At 35.7% G+C, this 19,694-nt stretch overlaps 1 protein-coding gene across 1 annotated transcript in view; it reads left to right on the top strand.

Moving 5' to 3' along the window:
• Window positions 1-19,694, top strand: part of Stxbp5l (syntaxin binding protein 5L) — a 223,895-nt gene that overhangs the window by 46,664 nt on the left and 157,537 nt on the right. Inside the window, exon 4 of the mRNA XM_051191450.1 lies at window positions 16,419-16,500. Coding sequence (XP_051047407.1) covers window positions 16,419-16,500 — 82 coding nt within the window. The remainder of the gene's footprint in view (window positions 1-16,418; window positions 16,501-19,694) is intronic.

Below are 19,694 nucleotides of genomic sequence, written 5' to 3'. Positions count from 1 at the left end.
CATTGTGTGTTTGTATGTGGGTCAAGTGATATCAGCTGTCTTTCTTTATTGATCTGCACTTTATTTATTGAGGCATTGTCTGTCTCTTGCTGAACCTGGACCTCACCATTTCCAGCTAGTCTAGCTAGCCAGCTGGCCCTGGAGATGCTTTGACTGTGCCTCCTTAGTGCTGGGATTACAATGCCTTGCCTGATTTTTCTATAGGCTTGGGGAGTTAGATGCTTATGACAAAAGCGTTTTCCACTAGGTCATCTCCCCAGTCCAAACTTAAACTTTTGACAGCTCAACTTTAATATGCTCTGGTGATGATCTTTTCATGTTGTATTTATGTAGAGTTCAGTAAGTGTCCTGTATCTTGATAGCCATCTCTCCCAAGATTAGAAAAATTTCACTTATATTTTTAATAGATGAATTAGTTAACTTTTCATGTTGCTGTGGTAAAAAATCTGAGAAAAATGACTTAAGGAAGGGAGCATCTATTTTGGCTCACAGTTTGAGTGTGTACAGTTCATTATAAAAAGCAGAAGTTACTGCTGTAGAAATGTAAGTCAGCCTGCCACATTGCATCTGCTACAGGAAGCAAGCAATGTGTCCTGGTGTTCCACCTGCCCTCCACTTTTCTTTACTTCAAGACCCCAGTGCATGGGACACATTCATCGTGGGTTTTCCCTCCTCAGTTAATCCTTTCTTGAAACACCCTCTTAAACTCTCTTGGAGGTGTATTTTCATGGTGATCCCAACCCGGCAAAGATAATAATGAAAACTAGCTATTAGAATTTTTTTTCCCCTTCCCCTTCATGTACTACCAAAATTCAAAAGTATGTTTGATGTCTCAAAAAATTTCAATGGCTGTCTTTATTCTTTTTGTCATTATAATTTTCCTTTTTATTGTCCAGGTAATTCCAAAAGACTTGTCTTCAGATTTGGATATTCTTTATTATGCTTAATCTAGTCTGTTATTGGGATTTTTTTTTTTTTTTTTTTTTTTTTGACACAGGGTTACTCTGTGGCTTTGGAGGCTGTCCTGGAACTAGCTCTTGTAGATCAGGTTGGCCTTGAACTCACAGAGATCCGCCTGCCTCTGCCTCCCAAGTGCTGGGATTAAAGGCATGTGCCACCAGTGCCCAACCTGTTATTGAGATTTTTGCCTGTATTTAAAAATTTGACTTATTGAGTTCTTCATATCTGAAATATCTGATCTTTATTTTCAAAATCTGTATCTTTGCTGCATTTCTCACTCATGCCACAGATTGTTTACCTGGTTTGTTGTAACATCTATCATTGTTCTCTTCGATTTAACTCATTTCCTTTAGAGCCATTCTTCTTTGGGTATTATGCTCTAACCCTTTACTTTGAAGTCTAGAGCATTAATTGTTTCTTCGAAGGTGTCAGAGGTGTCAGGTGTCATGTTAACTTTTTTTTTCTTTCTTTCTTTTTTTTTTTTTGTAACTCTATATGAGGTTTATGGATTAGGTGGATCAGCAGTCTTTGCTATTTTTTTATAAGATGCAATTTTAAATTATTATTTTTAGTTTTTAGATTATAATTTAATTATAACATTTCTCCCCTTTCTTCCCTCCAATTCCTCCCATATACCTCTCTCCACTCTTCAAATTCATGGCCTTTTTTTTAACTAATTGTTATTACTTGCATATATGGATATGGATATGTATTCCTAAATATAACCTGCTTAGACAATGCAGCACTTCCTATATGTATGTTTTTGGAGCTGTCTGTTTGGCACTAGACAACCAATTGGTATGTTCTTCCTTGGTGGAGGACCACCTCTTCCACTGCCAGCTTTGCTCAGTTGTCTGTAGTTCTTCATGTTGGGTTGAGCCTCTGTGGGCTTTTCTCTGATCAGTTTGACATGTTCTGGACATCACATTTAGGCAGTCATGTGGGTGAACCTCTATGGGTATTGCTTCCAATATTACTAAGAGAAACACTCTCACAGCAAACTCACTGATCCTCTTCTGCAGTATTCCCTGAGCCTTAGATTTGTGAGTGTTTTGTAATGTGTAACCATTGAGACTAGGCTCTAGAACTTTCCATTTTGGAGGCCCCTGGAGTGCCTTGTTCATGATTTGAGTGGCAGTAGTGGAACACAGGAACTCCTTGAGGTCATTATTCTTTCCACATTTTGGAGTTTCTTGTTTATATAACAACCTCTAGAAATTTTCATTTTAAGGATGGTAGCATCATTATTCTTTCCACATTTTGGAGTTTCTTGTTTATATAACAACCTCTAGAAATTTTCATTTTAAGGATGGTAGCATTAAAAGGAATGGAGCAACTGTATTTTGGCAGGACTGAAAGATTACAGCCCAACATTTTGTATTTATTATCTGTATTAATTGTATTTTTGCTCTCATTCAATTTAAAATATCTTTAAAAAGTCTACTTAATTTATTTTCTTAATCATTTGCATTATTTAGCCTTCATGTTTCATGTACTTTTTCCAGTAACCTTTATATTAATGAGTTCTAATTTAATTCTGTTAGGGTAAGATAATGTACTTTGTATAACCTGAATTCTTTTCAGTTAACTGAAACTTTTCTTTATAGCACTGTATATTGTCATATTGATAAATGTTAAATATGTTTGCAGGTGTTGAGTAGATTGTTGTATAAATGTCAGTTAGGTCAAACTGATTTATGGTGTTGTTCAAATCTGTATTTGTTCTGATCTTCTATCTGGTTTCTCATTATTAAGATAGTGGCATTAAAACCTCCCATTACAACTGTAGATTAATAATTTATTTATATTATAGTTCCATCAGTTTTTGTTTTATGCATTTTCAGGTCTGTCATCAGATATATAAACATTTAGTGGTAAATCTCTTCTTGACAAATTAAAAATTTTCATATTAGTAAATGACTTTATGTCCCTAGTCATATTCTTTGATCTGAAATTTAGTTTACCTGATAAACATAGACTCTCAAACTTACTTTTATTTAGTCTTAGTATAATATATCTTTTAAAATATGTAGTCTGTTTTTTAACTTACTATATTTTAAAATTTGATTTAGTAGGGAGCACAAAATTTGTGTTTCTTGTTTTACTGTATAGTTTGATAATCTCTGCTTTTGAAAAATTAAAAAAAATATTTTATAATGTGAAAAACAGACTCACATTTTAATGATTATTCTTTTAAGACTTATCACTACTGTTATATTACACATTTAGTTAACTTTTACTTCGGATTTATTTACTGTTTTATTCTTCATTTTATGTGTATAGATGTTTTGCCTGCATGTATGGTGCCTAGTGAGGCCAGAAAATCATTTTGAATCCCTGGAACTGGAGTTACAGATGATTGTGAGCCACCATGTAGGTGCTAGGAATTGTACCCAGGTTCTCTGGAAGGGCAGTCAGTTCTCTTATCTGTTATGACATCTCTCTGGCTCCCAATTTTTTATTTTATTTTGAAGCTTATCATATAGTAAATTCACCTTTTAAATTTTGATATAATTTTATGTAGTATCTTAGAGTTTTATTGTTGTGAATAGATGCCATGGCTATAGCAACTCTTATAAAGGAAAACACTTAATTGGGGCTGGCTTACAGTCCAGAGCTGTAGTCCATTATCGTCATGGCAGGAAGCATGGCAGCACACAGGCAGACATGGTGCTGGAGATAGCTGAGAGTTCTTCTACATCTGGGTCAGCGGGCAGCAGGAGGAGAGACTGGCGCTAGGCCTACCTTGAACTTCTGAAATCTCAAAGCCCGCCCCCAGTGACACACTTCCTCCAACAAGGCCACACCTCTTCCAACCAGGCCACACCTCCAGTAATGCCACTCCCTGTAAGTCTGTGAGGGGCATTTTCATCCGATCACCACATTCTACTTCCTGGCCCCCTTAGGCCTGTAGCTATACCATATGTAAAATGCATTTAGTCCCCATAGTCTTCAACAGTGTCAACCCTGTTTAAAAGTCCAGTCTCTTTAGAGATTCATGGCAAACCCCTGTAAAATAAAAATAAGAAACCCAGTCACACACTTCCAACAAAAAATGGCATAGACTATACATTATCATTCCAAAGTGGAGGAAAGGGAGCATAGTGAGGAAATACGCAGCGAAAACCAGCTAAGCAAACTCCAAACTGCATCTCCATGTCGATGTCAAAGTACTCTTCAGATCTCCAACTCCTTTCAGCTTTGTTGACTGCACCACACTTCTCTCTCTTAGGCTGCTTCTACTCCCTATTAGCAGCTTTCTTTGGCAGGTATCTCACAGCTCTGGCATCTCCAGCCTCTTGGCTTCACCTTCATAACTTTGCACAATAGCCTCTTTAGGTCTCTATGCAGAGACACCCTGATATATGCCTGGCCTCGATGGCTTTCCTTAGTCATAGAGAAAATTCTATAATACCCCCCCCTTTTTTTTTTTTTTTTTTTTTTTTTTTTTTGGTACTCTTGATTCTAAAGCCAGAACCATGTAGCCACCTCTGCTGATTTCTGGGGCTGGAACATGGCCCCATTCATTCAAATACATTTTTACCAGCTTTCTGTTTTCCATGGTTTCTTTCACTGCCTTAGCTTGGCTGTCCTGACTCTCGATCTGTAAAACAGGCTGGCTTTGAATTCAGAGATCTGCCTGCTTCTGCCTCCAGGGTGCTGGGATCAAAGGCATGTGCCACCATGACTGGCCCTAAGCTTTTCTTTAATTCCTTTCATAAGTAGGAAGCTAAGCTAGGTGGGATCTTGCCCTGAGGATACTAATCCTTTTAGTCCATTTAATATTGGGCTTTTCTTTAACCTGTTTATCTCCTTGAACACAGGAATTGGCCCAGTTCCACTTCCTGGTGCCCCCTTTCTCCTTAAACTGTAATTTTGTATTTTTCTTTACTCAGCTCACTTCTTTTCCTTTATAGATCTGCATAAGAGTGAATACTAATAACCACATGGTGGTTTGAATGAAAATGGTCCCAAAAGACTCAGGAAGTATCATTATTCCAGGTTGGCCTGGTTGGAAGAGGTTGCAACCTTGTCAATAGCATCAATACTAGGCTGTTTTGAGATTTCCTCTTCCAACATAATTAATCCAAAATCCTTCAGTTTAGCCTCAGGTAGATTATTCAGACAAGGGCAAAAAACATCCATATTCTTAGCCAAAATATCACAAGAATGGTTTCTAGGACACATACTAATATTCTTCTCTCCTAAAGCATCTTGAACCAGGCCCTCAGAGTTCAAATCACCCTCAGCATCACTGTCTTCCATGCTCCTACTAAGATGGACCATTAATCCCCACTTAAAGCATTCTACTGCTTTTCAAATCCAAGGTCCCAAAGTCCACATTCCTCCAAACAAAACCATGGTCACACTTATCACAGCAATATCCTGGTACCAACTTCTAGTTAGGATTTTTTTGTTTTTTTCTATGAAAAAAAAAATGTGGTTAGTGAAGCAACTCTATATTATAAAGAAACCATTGAATTGGGACTGGCTTACAGGTGCAGAAGTTTAGTTCACTATTGTCATGGCAAGAAGCATGGCAGCATACAGGCAGACACGATGTCGGAGAAATAGTTGAAAGTTCTACCTCTGGATTGGCAGGCAGCAGAAAGAGTGACGCTGGGCTTGACTTGAGCTTCTGAAACCTCAAAGCTTGCACCCTATGGCATACTTCCTCCAACTTGGCCACGCTTCTTCCAGCCAGGCCACACACCCAATAATGCCACTCCCTATGAGTCCATGAATGCCACTTTCATTTAGACCACCACAAGGAGTTAAGTGAAAGTTGGATTTATATAGCCATTAATGTAATATTAGGATAAAGGAGTTTTATTACTTTGATTAAAAAAAAAAAATCACGTTATCACATATTCAAGCCTTTTCCCTACCTGTAACTATAGCATCCATGTTTTTGTTGACCTATTAATATAGCTTTTTCTATTAAGAAAACGTTTTCTAAAACATTTTCTAAAACATCAAGAATATTGATCTGCAGGACTGTGGGGGTAGAGAGGTACCTTGGTCCTATCTCAGCTAGATGATCCACAGACTTAGTGGACTTCGTATGGGAGGCCTTACCCTCACCAAGGAGCAGATGAGAGGAGGGGGGAGTAGAGAGAGTGGGAGGAAAGAAGTGAGGGGGAACTGGGATTGGAATGTAAAAAATAAATTAATAAAAAATGTAAAAAAAAGAATATTGATTTGCAGTTGTCTTTTCAAGCAAGACTTTTGGCTGGTGTAATTATTAAGGTAATGGTATCTAATAAATTTAGTAAGAAATTACTTGTTCTTTTTATATCAGTTGTAAAATTGGCTTGGTCTTTTGTTGATAAAATTCATCTGTGAAATCTTTTAGACTTGTAATTTTCAGTCTTAGAATGTTTTAAGTATCAAATTTAGCCTGGTCTGGTGGGCCAATTTATAATCTACACTACTCAGAAGTCCCAGACAGGAGGTTCACAAGTTCAAATGCAGCCTGGGCAACCTAGCGACCTCTGATCTCAATATACACATGTATATATGTATATATATATATATATATATATATATATGTTGTGTGTGTGTGTGTGTGTGTGTGTGTGTGTGTGTGTGTGTGTGTGTGTGTGTGTTGACACAGGGTTTCTCTGTGCAACAGCCCTGGCTGTCCTGGAACTCACACTGTGGACCACACTGGCCTTGAACTCAGAGATCTGCCTGCCTCTGCCTCCCAAGTGCTGGGACTAAAGGTGTGCACCACCACTGCAGGGCTACATGTATATTTTTAAAGGCTGTAGCTATAACTCAGTCATAGAGCACTTTCCTGGCATGCTAAAGGTCTGGGATTCAATGCCAAGTAACAGGAAAAAATTACAATATCTTAGTACATATAACACCATTATTCTCCTGAAGAGTTAGATAGTCAGCTCTTGTCATTTATTACTTGAGGATGGCAAGAGATAATAGAAGGGGTATGTATAGTTCTCTAAACCTCCTGACTTATTATCCACATAGGTAGACTAAATGCCACTGTCAAGAAAAAGCCTTAGGCGTTGGCAACTAAAGATCAGCTGTATATGTAACAATTGTAATGGCCAAAGGGATTTATCAGGACACTGACTATATCTCTTGCAAATTAGAGCATTTTGCCCTAATTTATCCTTATATCTCATTCTGTTTCCTCTGTTCTGTCACTGATTCCAATAAGCTTTACTTAGTTATAATATGTTAAAAACTCATATAATAAGAGGGTTAGCATAACAAACTATAATTCTCTTCTGCCACAATCACTTCAAGATTATAATTGATATTTATTAACTCATTCTTCTAGAATTTTTAAAATTTAGTTCTTTGCCACTTTCATACATGTATATAGTGCATTCAGATTCAAGGATCGCCTGTAATATTTTTTCTCTGGATTTTCCTACTGTTAGCTAACACTTCTGCTATTTTAAGTTGCTTTCCTAGTAGGTCTACCTAGATCTTTTTTTCAAGGTTACTGAACACTTATCAAGCTATACCTGATACTGGGAATGGAAGAATTAGGGAACTTATTCTTGCAAATTTTTATAGTAGTAACTATTGTTTCTCATAAAAATCAGAGTCCACGTCCAGTTAGGTCATTTGGCATGAGGAATACAAAGTATCTAAGTGGTAGTTGTAGCTTTATGTTTACTGAAATTCTTGTATCTCTTTAAAGGCATTGCCTCCTCCTAGAATTAGAATTCTAGTTGAATTCTAGTTCAAAGAGATTAAATTTGTATGGATGTGTTTATTTTAAAAGCACAATAAATAATTTACTGGGAAGGCTGAAAAAATAGTTCAGGCAAGCTTCCAGGACCAACACTATATTCTGCATAAAAAATTCCTGAATTTGATTGTATTTGATGCTCTTAAAACAAAAATAAAAACAAAACAAAAATCTAGCATTTCTTACTATATCTCAAAAGATCTGAGGGACCTCAAAGGCTAAATGATAGGGAACAATCATTTCATAAAAGACCCTACAGGACATGTGATTAAAACTGCATAAGAAATTTGGATTTTTCTTCTCATGGCAGTGAATTTAAAAAACAGATGTAACATTATACAATTTGTACCATGGAAAGATAATTGAGGATGAATGGTAGAGGATAAATTGGAAATAAGGTATATTAATAGGTGTTCTCTAGAGGATACATCAATTAGCATATCTGTATATATGTATCTTTTTTATCAATTAATCATTGGTCATTTAAAAAATGGCTTATACATTTATGACAGTCTCAGATGCAAAATCTGGAATAAGTTGGTTGGCAGGAAACCCAGGAAAGAGTTGATGTTGTAGTGACTAAAGGCAGTCTGGAAACAGACTTACTTCCTAGGGTCTTTTAGTTTTTTTTTATTAAGAACATCAAAGATTTAGAGGAGGCACATTTTTATATGGAGGGCAGTTTACTGTACTCAAGAGTTTTCTGATTTGGATATAAGGTACATCTGAAACATGCTTTCCTAGCAAGATGTATACTAGCATTTGACCAAAAAATGGGGTATCATGGCCTCCTTAAGTTGATGTATTAAAGTCAACAATTGCACAGGGAGACCAATTAAGGTGGAATGTAAGATGTTCTGTGATTATGACTTTCTAAAGAATATTTCCTCAACCTTAAACATTACCAGATCTCTGTAACTACCATGCTACTTTCACCATTAACTGTTATGCTTTCATGTAACTAAGGATTTAATATTTGAAAAGTAAATTATAATATTCTATTTTTTGTTAGATTTTATACATTTGTTAAAATTAAGTAAACTGAAATGTCATCACTGAGAAGTATAAAGCAGATTGTGAAAGCATGAATTAACTGAGTAATAAATTACTGCCTTAAGATACCGGCATTTTTATGTTTGTATTTCTTTAAATCAATTTATATGAATTGTTTAGTAACTACAAAATAGCAACAGGTTTAGATATTATTTAAAATGGGCATCTATAAAATAACTTTTAAAATGGATATCTGTCTAGATAGAAAATGCAGGCTAATGAGACAGACAAGGAAAAAGAATATTGTTTGCTCCTAAATTTTATGAGGTAGCATTGCCATAAAGCATACTTATTATATTTATCGACTCATTAATTGTCCCATCAAAATGATATGCCTATACTTTTTTACTTTGATCCTTGAGTAGTAATGTTCTTCCTTGTAGCTGACCATATACCAAGTAGAGAGACTAAGTAAGCTCTGTAATGCTCAACTTCCCAAAGAAATTTATGACTCTATCTAGTGATGACTGAGTTCAAGATTCCATAATTTGTACACAGCATTGTTTTATTTAGGTAGAGAAATTTCACTGTTACTCAGAAGCAGAGATTTAGTTAATGCAGGATGAAGACATTTGCTAGTTACCTGGTCACCTGTAGTCATATGGATCCTCATTCAAAATTGATTCTGATATTGAAACTGATGATGTTTCATTTATGTTAACAGCATGAAAATATTTATTATGTGTTAAGAGAATTGGGTAGATTGCTCAAGCACATCCAAAATGAGAAAAAGAAAGAAAATTGCTTGAATTTTTATTTCAGTTACTGTTAGTATTCAGGCATCTGTCCTGTTCTTAGGGTTCTGACAGGATCTGCCCTCAGCTGCAACCACTAACAGCATCATTTGTGCACATTCAGTGCATTCTCTTTTAAAAGGACCCTGTCTGTCTCCCCTCTCTCTCTCTCTCTCTCTCTCTCTCTCTCTCTCTCTCTCTCTCTCTCTCTCTCTCTCCTTCTCTGCCTGCCTTTCTGTCTCTTCTCTCTCTCTTTCCGGCCTCTCTTTCCTTTTCTGCTGCTCCTATCTCCTGAGGCCCAACCCAACCCCTTTTCCCATTCCCCTTCCCTTAATAAAAACCCCTGCCACCCAAACTCTGTCACATCTTTCTCTCTTGGGCCACTTTTTAAAATTGCAACAAAAAGTTACAGTGTGTAATTAGGATTAGAGTTGTAGTATTAGGGTAAGAGCTTGTGTGATTCAAATCTCCTGCTGGTGTCAAAGGAGACAAAAGCCTAGACTTTCTTATGATTCTGTTAGATGTGTTCACAAGAGCAAGAGGAGGATAAAGCATAGCTTAAAATCCATCAGCATCATGCATCAAAAAGTTGAAGCCAACATCTTTATACAGGTTTATTTATACCTACAAAAAGCATAAGTCTGTGGAGTTGAAGGCACTCTTTTAGTCTACAAATATTTTAAGTAAAGCTAGCTATCTCTACTAAAGGCTGCCCTGGTTAGCTTTAATTGTCAACCTGACATAGTCGATTATCATCTTAGAGGAAAACTTTTTTCGAGGAATCACCTATGTCACATTGGCCTGTTGACATGACTGTGGGGGATTGTCTTGACTGTTAGTTGATATAGGAGAACCCAACCCACTCTGTAGCACCATCCCTAGGTAGGTGGTCTTAAATTGGATTAAAAATTTAGGTTAGTATAGCTCCACAGAGACACCAAGAGAAGATGCAGCCTCAGCAGCAACGGAGACTCCAGGTTATTGGAGAGGCCAGGACCGTGGAATGTTTACCAAGGACAATGGCAAGTGGGAAGTGAAGACAGCCTAGGTCTGAGACAAGCTGTGTGTGCTGCAGGTGACAGAGCTGTAGAAGTAGGGCTATCTAAGTCTTTGGAGCCAGAAGATTATATCATGAGTGAGTCCTAGAAGCCAGGCACCATTTGCATTTATATTGCTGTGTTTTGTTTTTGCTTAAATGTGGTTTATACTCCAGTTCTTTCCTGTTCAAATAAAAATTATGTAGCTTGTTTTTTATTTTATTGGAGACTGACTTTTTAAAGAGACTCTAGACTTTTAAAGTGTTGGAATTTTTAAAGACTGTGGGGATCTTTTAAATGTTAGCTTATATTATAATGTTAATACAATCTTGGGGGCAAGACATGGTTATGGCTTAAATTGACATATTTATGTGTCAGGTTGATAAAGAGTAGAGTGGCCTAACACTCTACTTCACCCAACCTAGAACTAACCTGGGAGGAGAGCCCCAAACAGGCATTTTTTTTTTTCCAAATTGGCCTGTGAGCATGTCAATGGGAGATTGTTTTGATTGTTAACTGATATAGAAGGGTCCAGTCCACTGTGGTTGGTACTATTTTCTGGGTCTTGACCTTGGCCATCAGGCAGCCATCAGGCAGCCATCAGGCAGCATTGACTCCATTGCTACTGTTGTACTTAACTGTGAGATTCCTGGTTAGAGTTTCCCATGATGCATGAGAGAGCAAGCAGTTTCTGCCTTCACTTCCTTCAATGATGGACTGTGATCTGGAATTCAAAACTAAAACAAACCTTTCATTCCCAAAGTTTCTTCTGGTCATAGCATTTCATCATAACAACATTAAAACTCTTTAGATCAACCAGTGCTCTTAACAACTGAGCCATCTCTCTAGCCCCACATTAAACACTATTTTAAAGTAATTTTGATGCCATGATAAATAGTTTTTTTTAATTTAAACTTGTTCCTTGCTCATAGCAAGAGATAATTGATTTTTAAAATTTTGAATATTTGAATATTGTGTGTGTGTGTGTGTGTGTGTGTGACAGACAGACAGACAGACAGAGAGAGAGAGAGAGAGAGAGAGAATTGGTCAAGACTTGCAGGAGTTGATCTCTCTTTCTACCTTGTGACTCCTGGGAATAAAGCTCAGGATAGCAGGTTTTGGTGACATGCTGAGTTATGTGATAACTCTAACATTTGATCTTCCATTCTTCATGATTCAGTTCATTTAGTAGCCATGTAGCAGTTTTGTAGTTTTCTTCCTCTTATTGCATTATCTGCAAATAGACACAATTTTAATTCTTTCTTTCCCATCTTCATGCTCTTACTACTACATCTATTATGATATTAAATATAAACAATGGTGATGGATCTTTGACTTTTCAGTATGAGAATCTGAAGGTATTATCCTTTTACTGTTCAGACTGATATATAGATTTTTCTTAGATGACAATCTGTGAAAAAACTTATTTTCCCAATTTACTGGAGATTTCATATTGAAATATTTTGTCAGTAGCCTTTTCTATATCTATAAAAATTGTTCTAAGATAATTGGATGAATTACATTGATTTTCATGTTTAACCAACTTTGAATTTTTAGGACAAATTCTATTCCTCTTCTACATTGCATTTAGTTGGTTAAAATTTTTGTTAAAATTTTGGAATCTGTGTTCAAAAGAGATACTAGTCTGGCATTTTTTATTTTGATATCTTTGTTTTATTTGTTATCAGAATGCGGTTTTCATAAAATTTGTCAGAAAACTAGTTTCAGGAGGTGCCATTTATTAATTGTCGATCTCAGTGTCTGTGCTATTGGTGTTATGTTCAGGAAGCAGTCGCCTGTACCAAACGTTCAAGGGGACTTCCCACTTTCTCTTCTAAGAGATTCCTTGTGGCTGGATTTATGTTGAGGTCTTTGATTTATTTGCACTTAAATTTTGTGCATGATGATAGATATGGCTCTTTATATAGCCTTCTACACACTAGCATCCAGTTGTGCCAGAACCATTTGTTGAAGATGCTTTCTTTTTTCCATTGTGCATTGTTCAATTGACATGATTTTGTAGGTTTTCTGCAATTTGTGTTGCTGAATTCTAACTGTAAAGCATGGTGGTCTGATAAGATACAGGGAGGCTATTTCAATTTATATTTCTGTTGAGGGTTGCTATATTGCCAAGTATGTGGTTGATTTTAGAGAAGGTTCCATGTGGAGCTGAGAAGAAGGTATATTCTTTTGTGTTTGGATGGAATGTTCTATAAATGTTTGTTAAACCCAATTGTGTCATAACTTCTGTTAGTTCTTTTGTTTTTTTTGTTAAGTTTCTGTCTGGTCGTCCTGTCTAGTAGTGAGAGTAGGGTGTTGAAGTCTCCTATAAGTGTGTGAGTTTTTATGAGAGATTTGAGTTTTAGTAATGCTTCTTTTACAAATTTGGGGCATAGATGTTCAGAATTGGGACCTCATCTTGATGGATTTACCTGTGATGAGTATGAAATGACCTTCATCTGTTTTGATTGATTTTAGTTTGAAGTCTAATTTGTTAGGTATTAGCATAGCTACACCAGCTTGTTTCTTGGGTCCATTTGATTGGAAAATCTTTTCCCAATCCTTTATGATGAGGTAGTGTCTGTCTTTGAAGTTGAGGTGTATTCCTTGTATGCAGCAGCAGTATGGGTTCTGTCTTGGCATCCATTCTGTTAACCTATGTCTTTTTATATTGAGGGAAATTAAGGACCATTGATTGTTAATTCTTGTTTGTTTTGGATTGTGATATTGTTTGTAGATTTATCCCACTTTTTCTTTTGGCTTCTGGTAAAGTGGGATTATGTATTGCATGTTTTTCTGAGTGTAGTTAACTTCCTTGGGTTGGAGTTTTCCTTCCAGAACCTTCTGTAGGGCTGGATTTGTGGTGAGGATATGTATTGTGTAAATCTGGTTTTGTCATTGAATATCTTGTTTTCTCCATCTATAGTTAGTGATTGAGAGTCTTACTGGGCTGGCATCTGTTGTCTCTTAGTGTTTGTAGAACGTCTATACAGTACCTTCTGGCTTCCATGGAGAAGACAGGTGTAATTCTGATAGGTTTGCCTTTTTATGTTACCTGGCCCTTTTTCTTTGCTGTCCTTAATATTCTTTTTTTTTATTCCAAATGTTAGGTGTTTTGATTATTATGTAGTGAGGGAACTATTTTTTTTCCCTAGTCTATTTGGTGTTCGGTATGCTTCTTCTACTTTCATAGGCATGTCCTTCATGTTGGGAAAGTTTTCTTCTATGATTTTTTGAGTATGTTTTTTTGCACCTTTGAGCTGGGCCTTTTTACCTTCTTCTATACCCATTGTTCTTAGGTTTGGTCTTTTCACGCTGTCCCACACTTCCTGGATATTTTGGATTTGTTGGATTTAAGATTTTCTTTGGTTAATGAATCTATTTCCTCTAGTTTAAATTCAGTGCCTGAGATTCACTCTTTGTATTCTGTTGTTCCAACTCTTGTATTCTGTTGGTTATGCCTATATCTGTAGTTCCTGATCATTTACCCAGCTTTTCTATTTCCAGCATTCCCTCAGTTTGTGTTTTCTTTATTGTCTATTTCAGTTTCCAGGTCTTGAACTGTTTGAATTGTTGCCTTCATCTGTTTGTTTTTTCTTGGACTTCTTTAAGAAATTTATTGATTTCTTGCATTATTTGGTTTGTCTTTTCCTATATTTCTTCCAATATTTTGTTTGCTTTTCTTCCATTTCATTAAGGGATTTTTCTCATATTATCTTTGAGGGTCTCTGTTATGTTTTTTATTAATTTATCTTTTAAATTTTATTTGACATATAGATCCCAGCTCCTCCCTCCCTTTTTACCTCTCTCCCATCCTCACATTTTTTTTTTTTTTTTTTTTTTTTTTTTTTTTTTGGCTTTCTGTACTTTCTTTAAGAGATTTGTTCATTTCTTCCAATTTTTCAGTACCAGAACTACCTTTATCCAGGAGATGACTTTTCCTCACTACCTAGACAATGTTTTCCTTAGTGTTTTGCATGACTTTTCTGTGAATTGGTGTGGGGGTTGGGGGTTGGGGGTGGGGGTGTTCCACTTTGGATGGTGGGAGCATGAAACATTCCTGGTCTCACTTAAACACTAGTTTCTTGTTTTGTTCTTCCTAGCTTTGTTCTTTAAGAAGGAGTTATCTCTTTTTTGGTAATGTTTGTTTGCTTTTGGTTTGGTTTGTTCAAGAAACATGCTGTTTGTTTCTTAGTTCCCCTTACCCCGTTTCAAGTAGTTCCCACAGCTCTAATCCCTGTTCCACACTTCACTGGACTCTGTAGAGCTTTTCTACAGACCTGTGGAATACTCCAGCATGTGTCCATCCTTTTTACTGTGCTTTTGGGCCTTGTGATTTCTTGTTCTTAGCCTCCCTCACTTCATTTTGTCTTCGACCAAGGGGGCCTGCTAGATTTTACAGCCCTATAGTGTGGCCTGGATATTCTCTATAGAGTACTCTGGAGCAGTGAGAAAGCTTACTGTCTCTTTGCAGTCTTCATCATTCCTTACCTTTCTCCTTTGTTCCCTAGCCAACTTGGAGGTTAACTTTATATATAAACTTTTTCCTTTTTTCAGGAACTACCATCATTCCTTATTTGATATGCAATGTCTGAAAACTGTAGTGTTCATGAATGTAGTTACAACCATGTTGTTTATACTTTTTAATTACTTGGGTGGGAGGATAAATCTACCCCATTTCTTCACTGTGTCTGGAAATAGAAGTTTTCATGCATTTTTTGTCTTTAAGAAAAGAAGCAAATAATAATTATACATAGAAATATGTCATTTGGCAAGGAATACATTAGTAAAATTTGTTTTGTAGTGTTTTTTTTCTTCCTTTCTTACAATCTCTCATTTTTTTCTTTCCTCTTTTGTTCCCTCTCTGACTTATAGGTTAATTTTCTTCATGTAAACTGAAAAATATATTACTGTTATTTCTTATCTTTCATATATAATATATATACTATATATATAATTTTTTTCATATTTTACATATCGTTCCCAGTTCCCTCTCCCTCCCTCCCATGCCCCCAGAACCCCTCCCATTCCATCTCCCCCCCCCAACTCCACAGGGAGGGTGATGCATTCCAGGAGGGATCATCAAAATCTGTCAAGTCATTTGAAATAGATCTAGACCCTCCATTATCTGTTTTTAAATTGTTTTTTTCTATGCAGAAACTACTTATATGCCATGTATTAATCTATCTCTTTATAACCTATTAGTTTTAAAATATTGTCAAAAGGGCTTTGTATATACCAAATTGCTAATATGTTTAAAAATATTAAATTGTTTTTTTTATTTTATATAACCAAGTCAATTTAAATGAAAACAAACATTTATAGACAATATTTGGGAATTTGGGTGTTGTTCTTTCCAAACTACTTCCTGCTGGTAAGGGGCGCTGTCATGGGGGATGCTAAGAAGATGCAGTTTTTAAAAGTTTTTTGTGATAGTTTCTCTATGTATTCCCGGCTTATCTAGAACTCACTATGTAGATCAGGCTGTCCTGGAGCTCACAAAGATTCTCCTGTCTCTGCCTCCCAAGTGCTGAGATTAAATACCTGGCTAACATATTAAGTATTTTGTATTTCATCTGTTGCACTGAAATCTTTTAGTTGTTTGAATCTACTTTGGGAAAAATGTTTAATTAGATAAATATTAAAAGGAATGAGATGTGTCTGGAATCTCAACTCTAGTGTAACTTTAATGGGAAGGAAATTCCTTCCAATGTTTTACTATAATTCTTCTAATTGTTAACTTATTTATACTGTAAATTGTGTAAAGTAAAATATCTCAATTCTTTTTAAAAAGTAAGAACAATGAAAAATTAAAACATTAGTTGCTAAAATAAAGGCAGTTTCTCCTTTACTTTTTAATATTTGTGCTAATTCAAATGTTAGAATCCTTGACTTCTGTTGTGTTAGACTTGGGAGGCCTGGTGTTGACTGTTATTGCCAACACGAAAGTGGTGCAGCTGTCTTGCAACTCCAATTCCTTATCAATGAGGTAAGTTTTTTTTTCTTTTTTTTACTATTGCAAACACACATGCACAGAGTATTTTTGATTAGTTAAAAAACAAATATGCATACACTCACACTCAGAGTATTACAGGTTGAGCGTTCCTTATCCAAAACAGTTGGGTCTAGAAAGTCTGTGAATCCTGGATCTTAAATTTGGGAATATTTGCATATATATTGGGTCAGCTTGGGGAAGGGACCCACATCTAAATATTGAATTCCTTTACTTTGTGTGTATACTTATACACATAGTTTGGTGGTAATTTTGTATAATTTTTTCAGTGCTCTTATATTTTGATTTAACCACATTAGATCAGGTATAGAATTTTCCCTTTGTGGAAAAGTTTAACTTTTGGAGCATCTAGGCTTTATATATTTGGATTATGGATATTTAACTTGTAGTTGATATAGTTCTTTTTTATATTATGATTTAGATGTTTAAAAGTACATATGTATACATTATTACTAAAATTCATGTTTTTCATATTCCTATATGAAATTTAGAGTTTAAATTTTAAGAAATATTAAATTTAAAATCTAAATGTAATATTAAACTTAATAAGAGGAACACATTTTATCTAGCAGAAGATTCTTTTATTATGACTGTGTATAATAATTTAAAAAATTATTTAATAATTTTCTAGACTATTGAACTTTCTATTCACTCTCCTCCCCTAATTTAAATATATTGCTTGTATCTTCATTGAAAGTATATTCTTCTTTACCAATAGTCTTTTATATGTATAAACAATGCATCTTTTATCTGTATGTATGTATTTATCTTTTATTTTCATGCACACTTGGTTTATGTATGTACTTTATTTGTGTCCATAGGTATTATAGAAATTAGCTTTCTAAATTTTAGAAACAGAATGTGTATTTATAAAGGTAAGAAGATTTGTAGTTTTTATTTAGTTGAAGGCAACTTAGAGTCATCTTAACTCAGATTTCTCCAGTGGCTCCTGCCATTGTGTATAGTTCTTTTGTGTTAAATGAACCAGTCAGTATGACAACCAGTAATGATGGTAATGGCAAATGTTGACTTTACTTGTCTCAGACTTTTTTCAGAGGGTGATGATAAAACCCTTTTGGCTGACCAGTCAAACATATTTCTTCTTGTAGGCACCCTTATATGAGACATCAAAGGCATAGGGAGGAAAACAGAAAATGATAGCCAGTCATTATAATCTGAAGTGTCCACCTTTCTCAGTTCTCATGCTATTCTGTAGTTCCTAGCAGAGGGATCTCACTCAGTTTTTTGCCTTCTGCAGATATATTCTACTAGGCATGGTTTGTGTCTCTGTAGTTTGCTTTTAGTTTCTCAGAATTGTCTTTGAGGTCCTAAGTTTGCTCTTGTGCTATTGAGGTTATGTAACTAAATGAATAAAGACAAACTTCAATCTCCTTGCTTTGTTTTCATTGTTTATCAACTACTTGCCCCATATTATGCACCGCATAATAATTTCTGGACTTTTCTCCATTATCTTCCAGTTCCCGACTCCATGGTTAGTGTTCTTTATTTACAGGTTTACATTTTTTTTTGTAGATAATAAGAAGTATTTCATTGTGCTTCTGTAAGTGAACTGTAGGAATTCTGCTTATGAACTTACTTTCATTTATATATTTTGTCATCAACTGATCTTGTTACATCCTAGTCTTATTACAGACCTAACAATGCTGATTTTCTTTATAGCTTAATCAGATGTCACACAGAAATATTGTTTACGCTGTTATATTTTAATTCTATTGTCCTTGACATGTTGTTTTGTGTTGCAAAAATTATTGTAAATCATGTTTTAACAATTTCATAATAATAATTTCATTATTACTTTTTCATTGTTACTTTTTCTCAAGTGACTGTCTACCTCTCTCAGAAAGGAGATCATTATTCTGCACTGTGCTAAAAATTTATAGTTCATTAAATGCTTTCAAGAAATATTAATAATTTTAGTTTGTACCTAGAAATCATTTGTGCATTTATAAACATCTTATTCACACAAATATAAAAACTTCAAAGCATACATAAGGTAAATATTATTGCATGATATAAAATTATTTGAGTTCATGTTAAAGTATATATTAAGGTATACCCTTTGGATATGTGTATTTACATATATATGAAAATTTTATAAATAGTAATGAAAATATTCTAATTATAATTCATGTCTCTGAGACCCAAATCCCAGATATCATGGAATATCATATTGGCTAGCCTTTTATTAACTTGACATAAGCTTCAGTTAACCTGAAAGGAAAGAACCTCAATTGGAAAAATGCCTCCATAAGATCCAACTGTAAGGCATTTTCTTAATTATGATTGATGGAGGAGGGCCCAGCCCATTGTGGGTGGGATCTATGAGAAAGCAGGTTGTGCAAGCATGGGAAGCAAGACCATAACCAGCACCCCTCCATGGCCTCTGCATCAGCTCCTGACTTCAGGATCCTGCCCTGTTTGAGTTCCTGTCCTGACTTCCTTCGATGATGAGCAGTGCTGTGGAAGTGAAAGCAAATAAAACCTTTTCTCTCCATGCTTTTTGGTCATGGTGTTTCATCTTAGCAATAATAATCCTAACTAAGACAAGTTGGTATCAGCATAGTGGGGTATTGCTGTGACAGACCTGATCATGATTTTGGGAGGATTGTGAAAGAACTTTGGAACTTGGAGCTAGAAAATCCACTGAGTGTTTAGAACTCAGTGCGATGTTATGTAGGACCTTGGAAAATAAGACTGTTGAGAGTGGTATGGAAGATGGACGCCTGACTTGTGAAGGTTTCAAGGGAAGTTTAAAGACTTTATCAGGGCTGTTGGCTCTTTTGGATTTAGAGTCTGCCATTCTGGTAAAGTGGGGCTGAAGAGTTGGTCATGATTAACAAGAGGCCAGCACCATTGAAATGAAACTTTTGTGTGACTGGGACAGTTGATGCTGGTTTGCTGGAGCTGAGAAATTAGTGGTCATTAAGAAGAGACCAACATCGCTAAGGTAAAATTTTCCAGGAAGTGTTTCCTAAGAGTTAGTACACAGAAACTGTTCGGGAGGTGACCAAGGTTGTATCTCTCTCTGGCAGCTGAACTTGATAGTGTAAGAATCACCCAGGTGGTACTGGTTTTGAAGGCATGAAAGGGTCATAAAGAGCAGCCATCACACTGTGAGAGGCCAGAAGAGGCCATTGGTGAAGATGCAG

Source organism: Phodopus roborovskii, unplaced genomic scaffold (assembly GCF_943737965.1).
Source record: "Phodopus roborovskii unplaced genomic scaffold, PHOROB, whole genome shotgun sequence".
Lineage (NCBI taxonomy): Eukaryota > Metazoa > Chordata > Mammalia > Rodentia > Cricetidae > Phodopus > Phodopus roborovskii.
The sequence above is the reverse complement of the archived record's forward strand: the minus strand, read 5'-3'. Positions and strand labels throughout refer to the sequence as shown.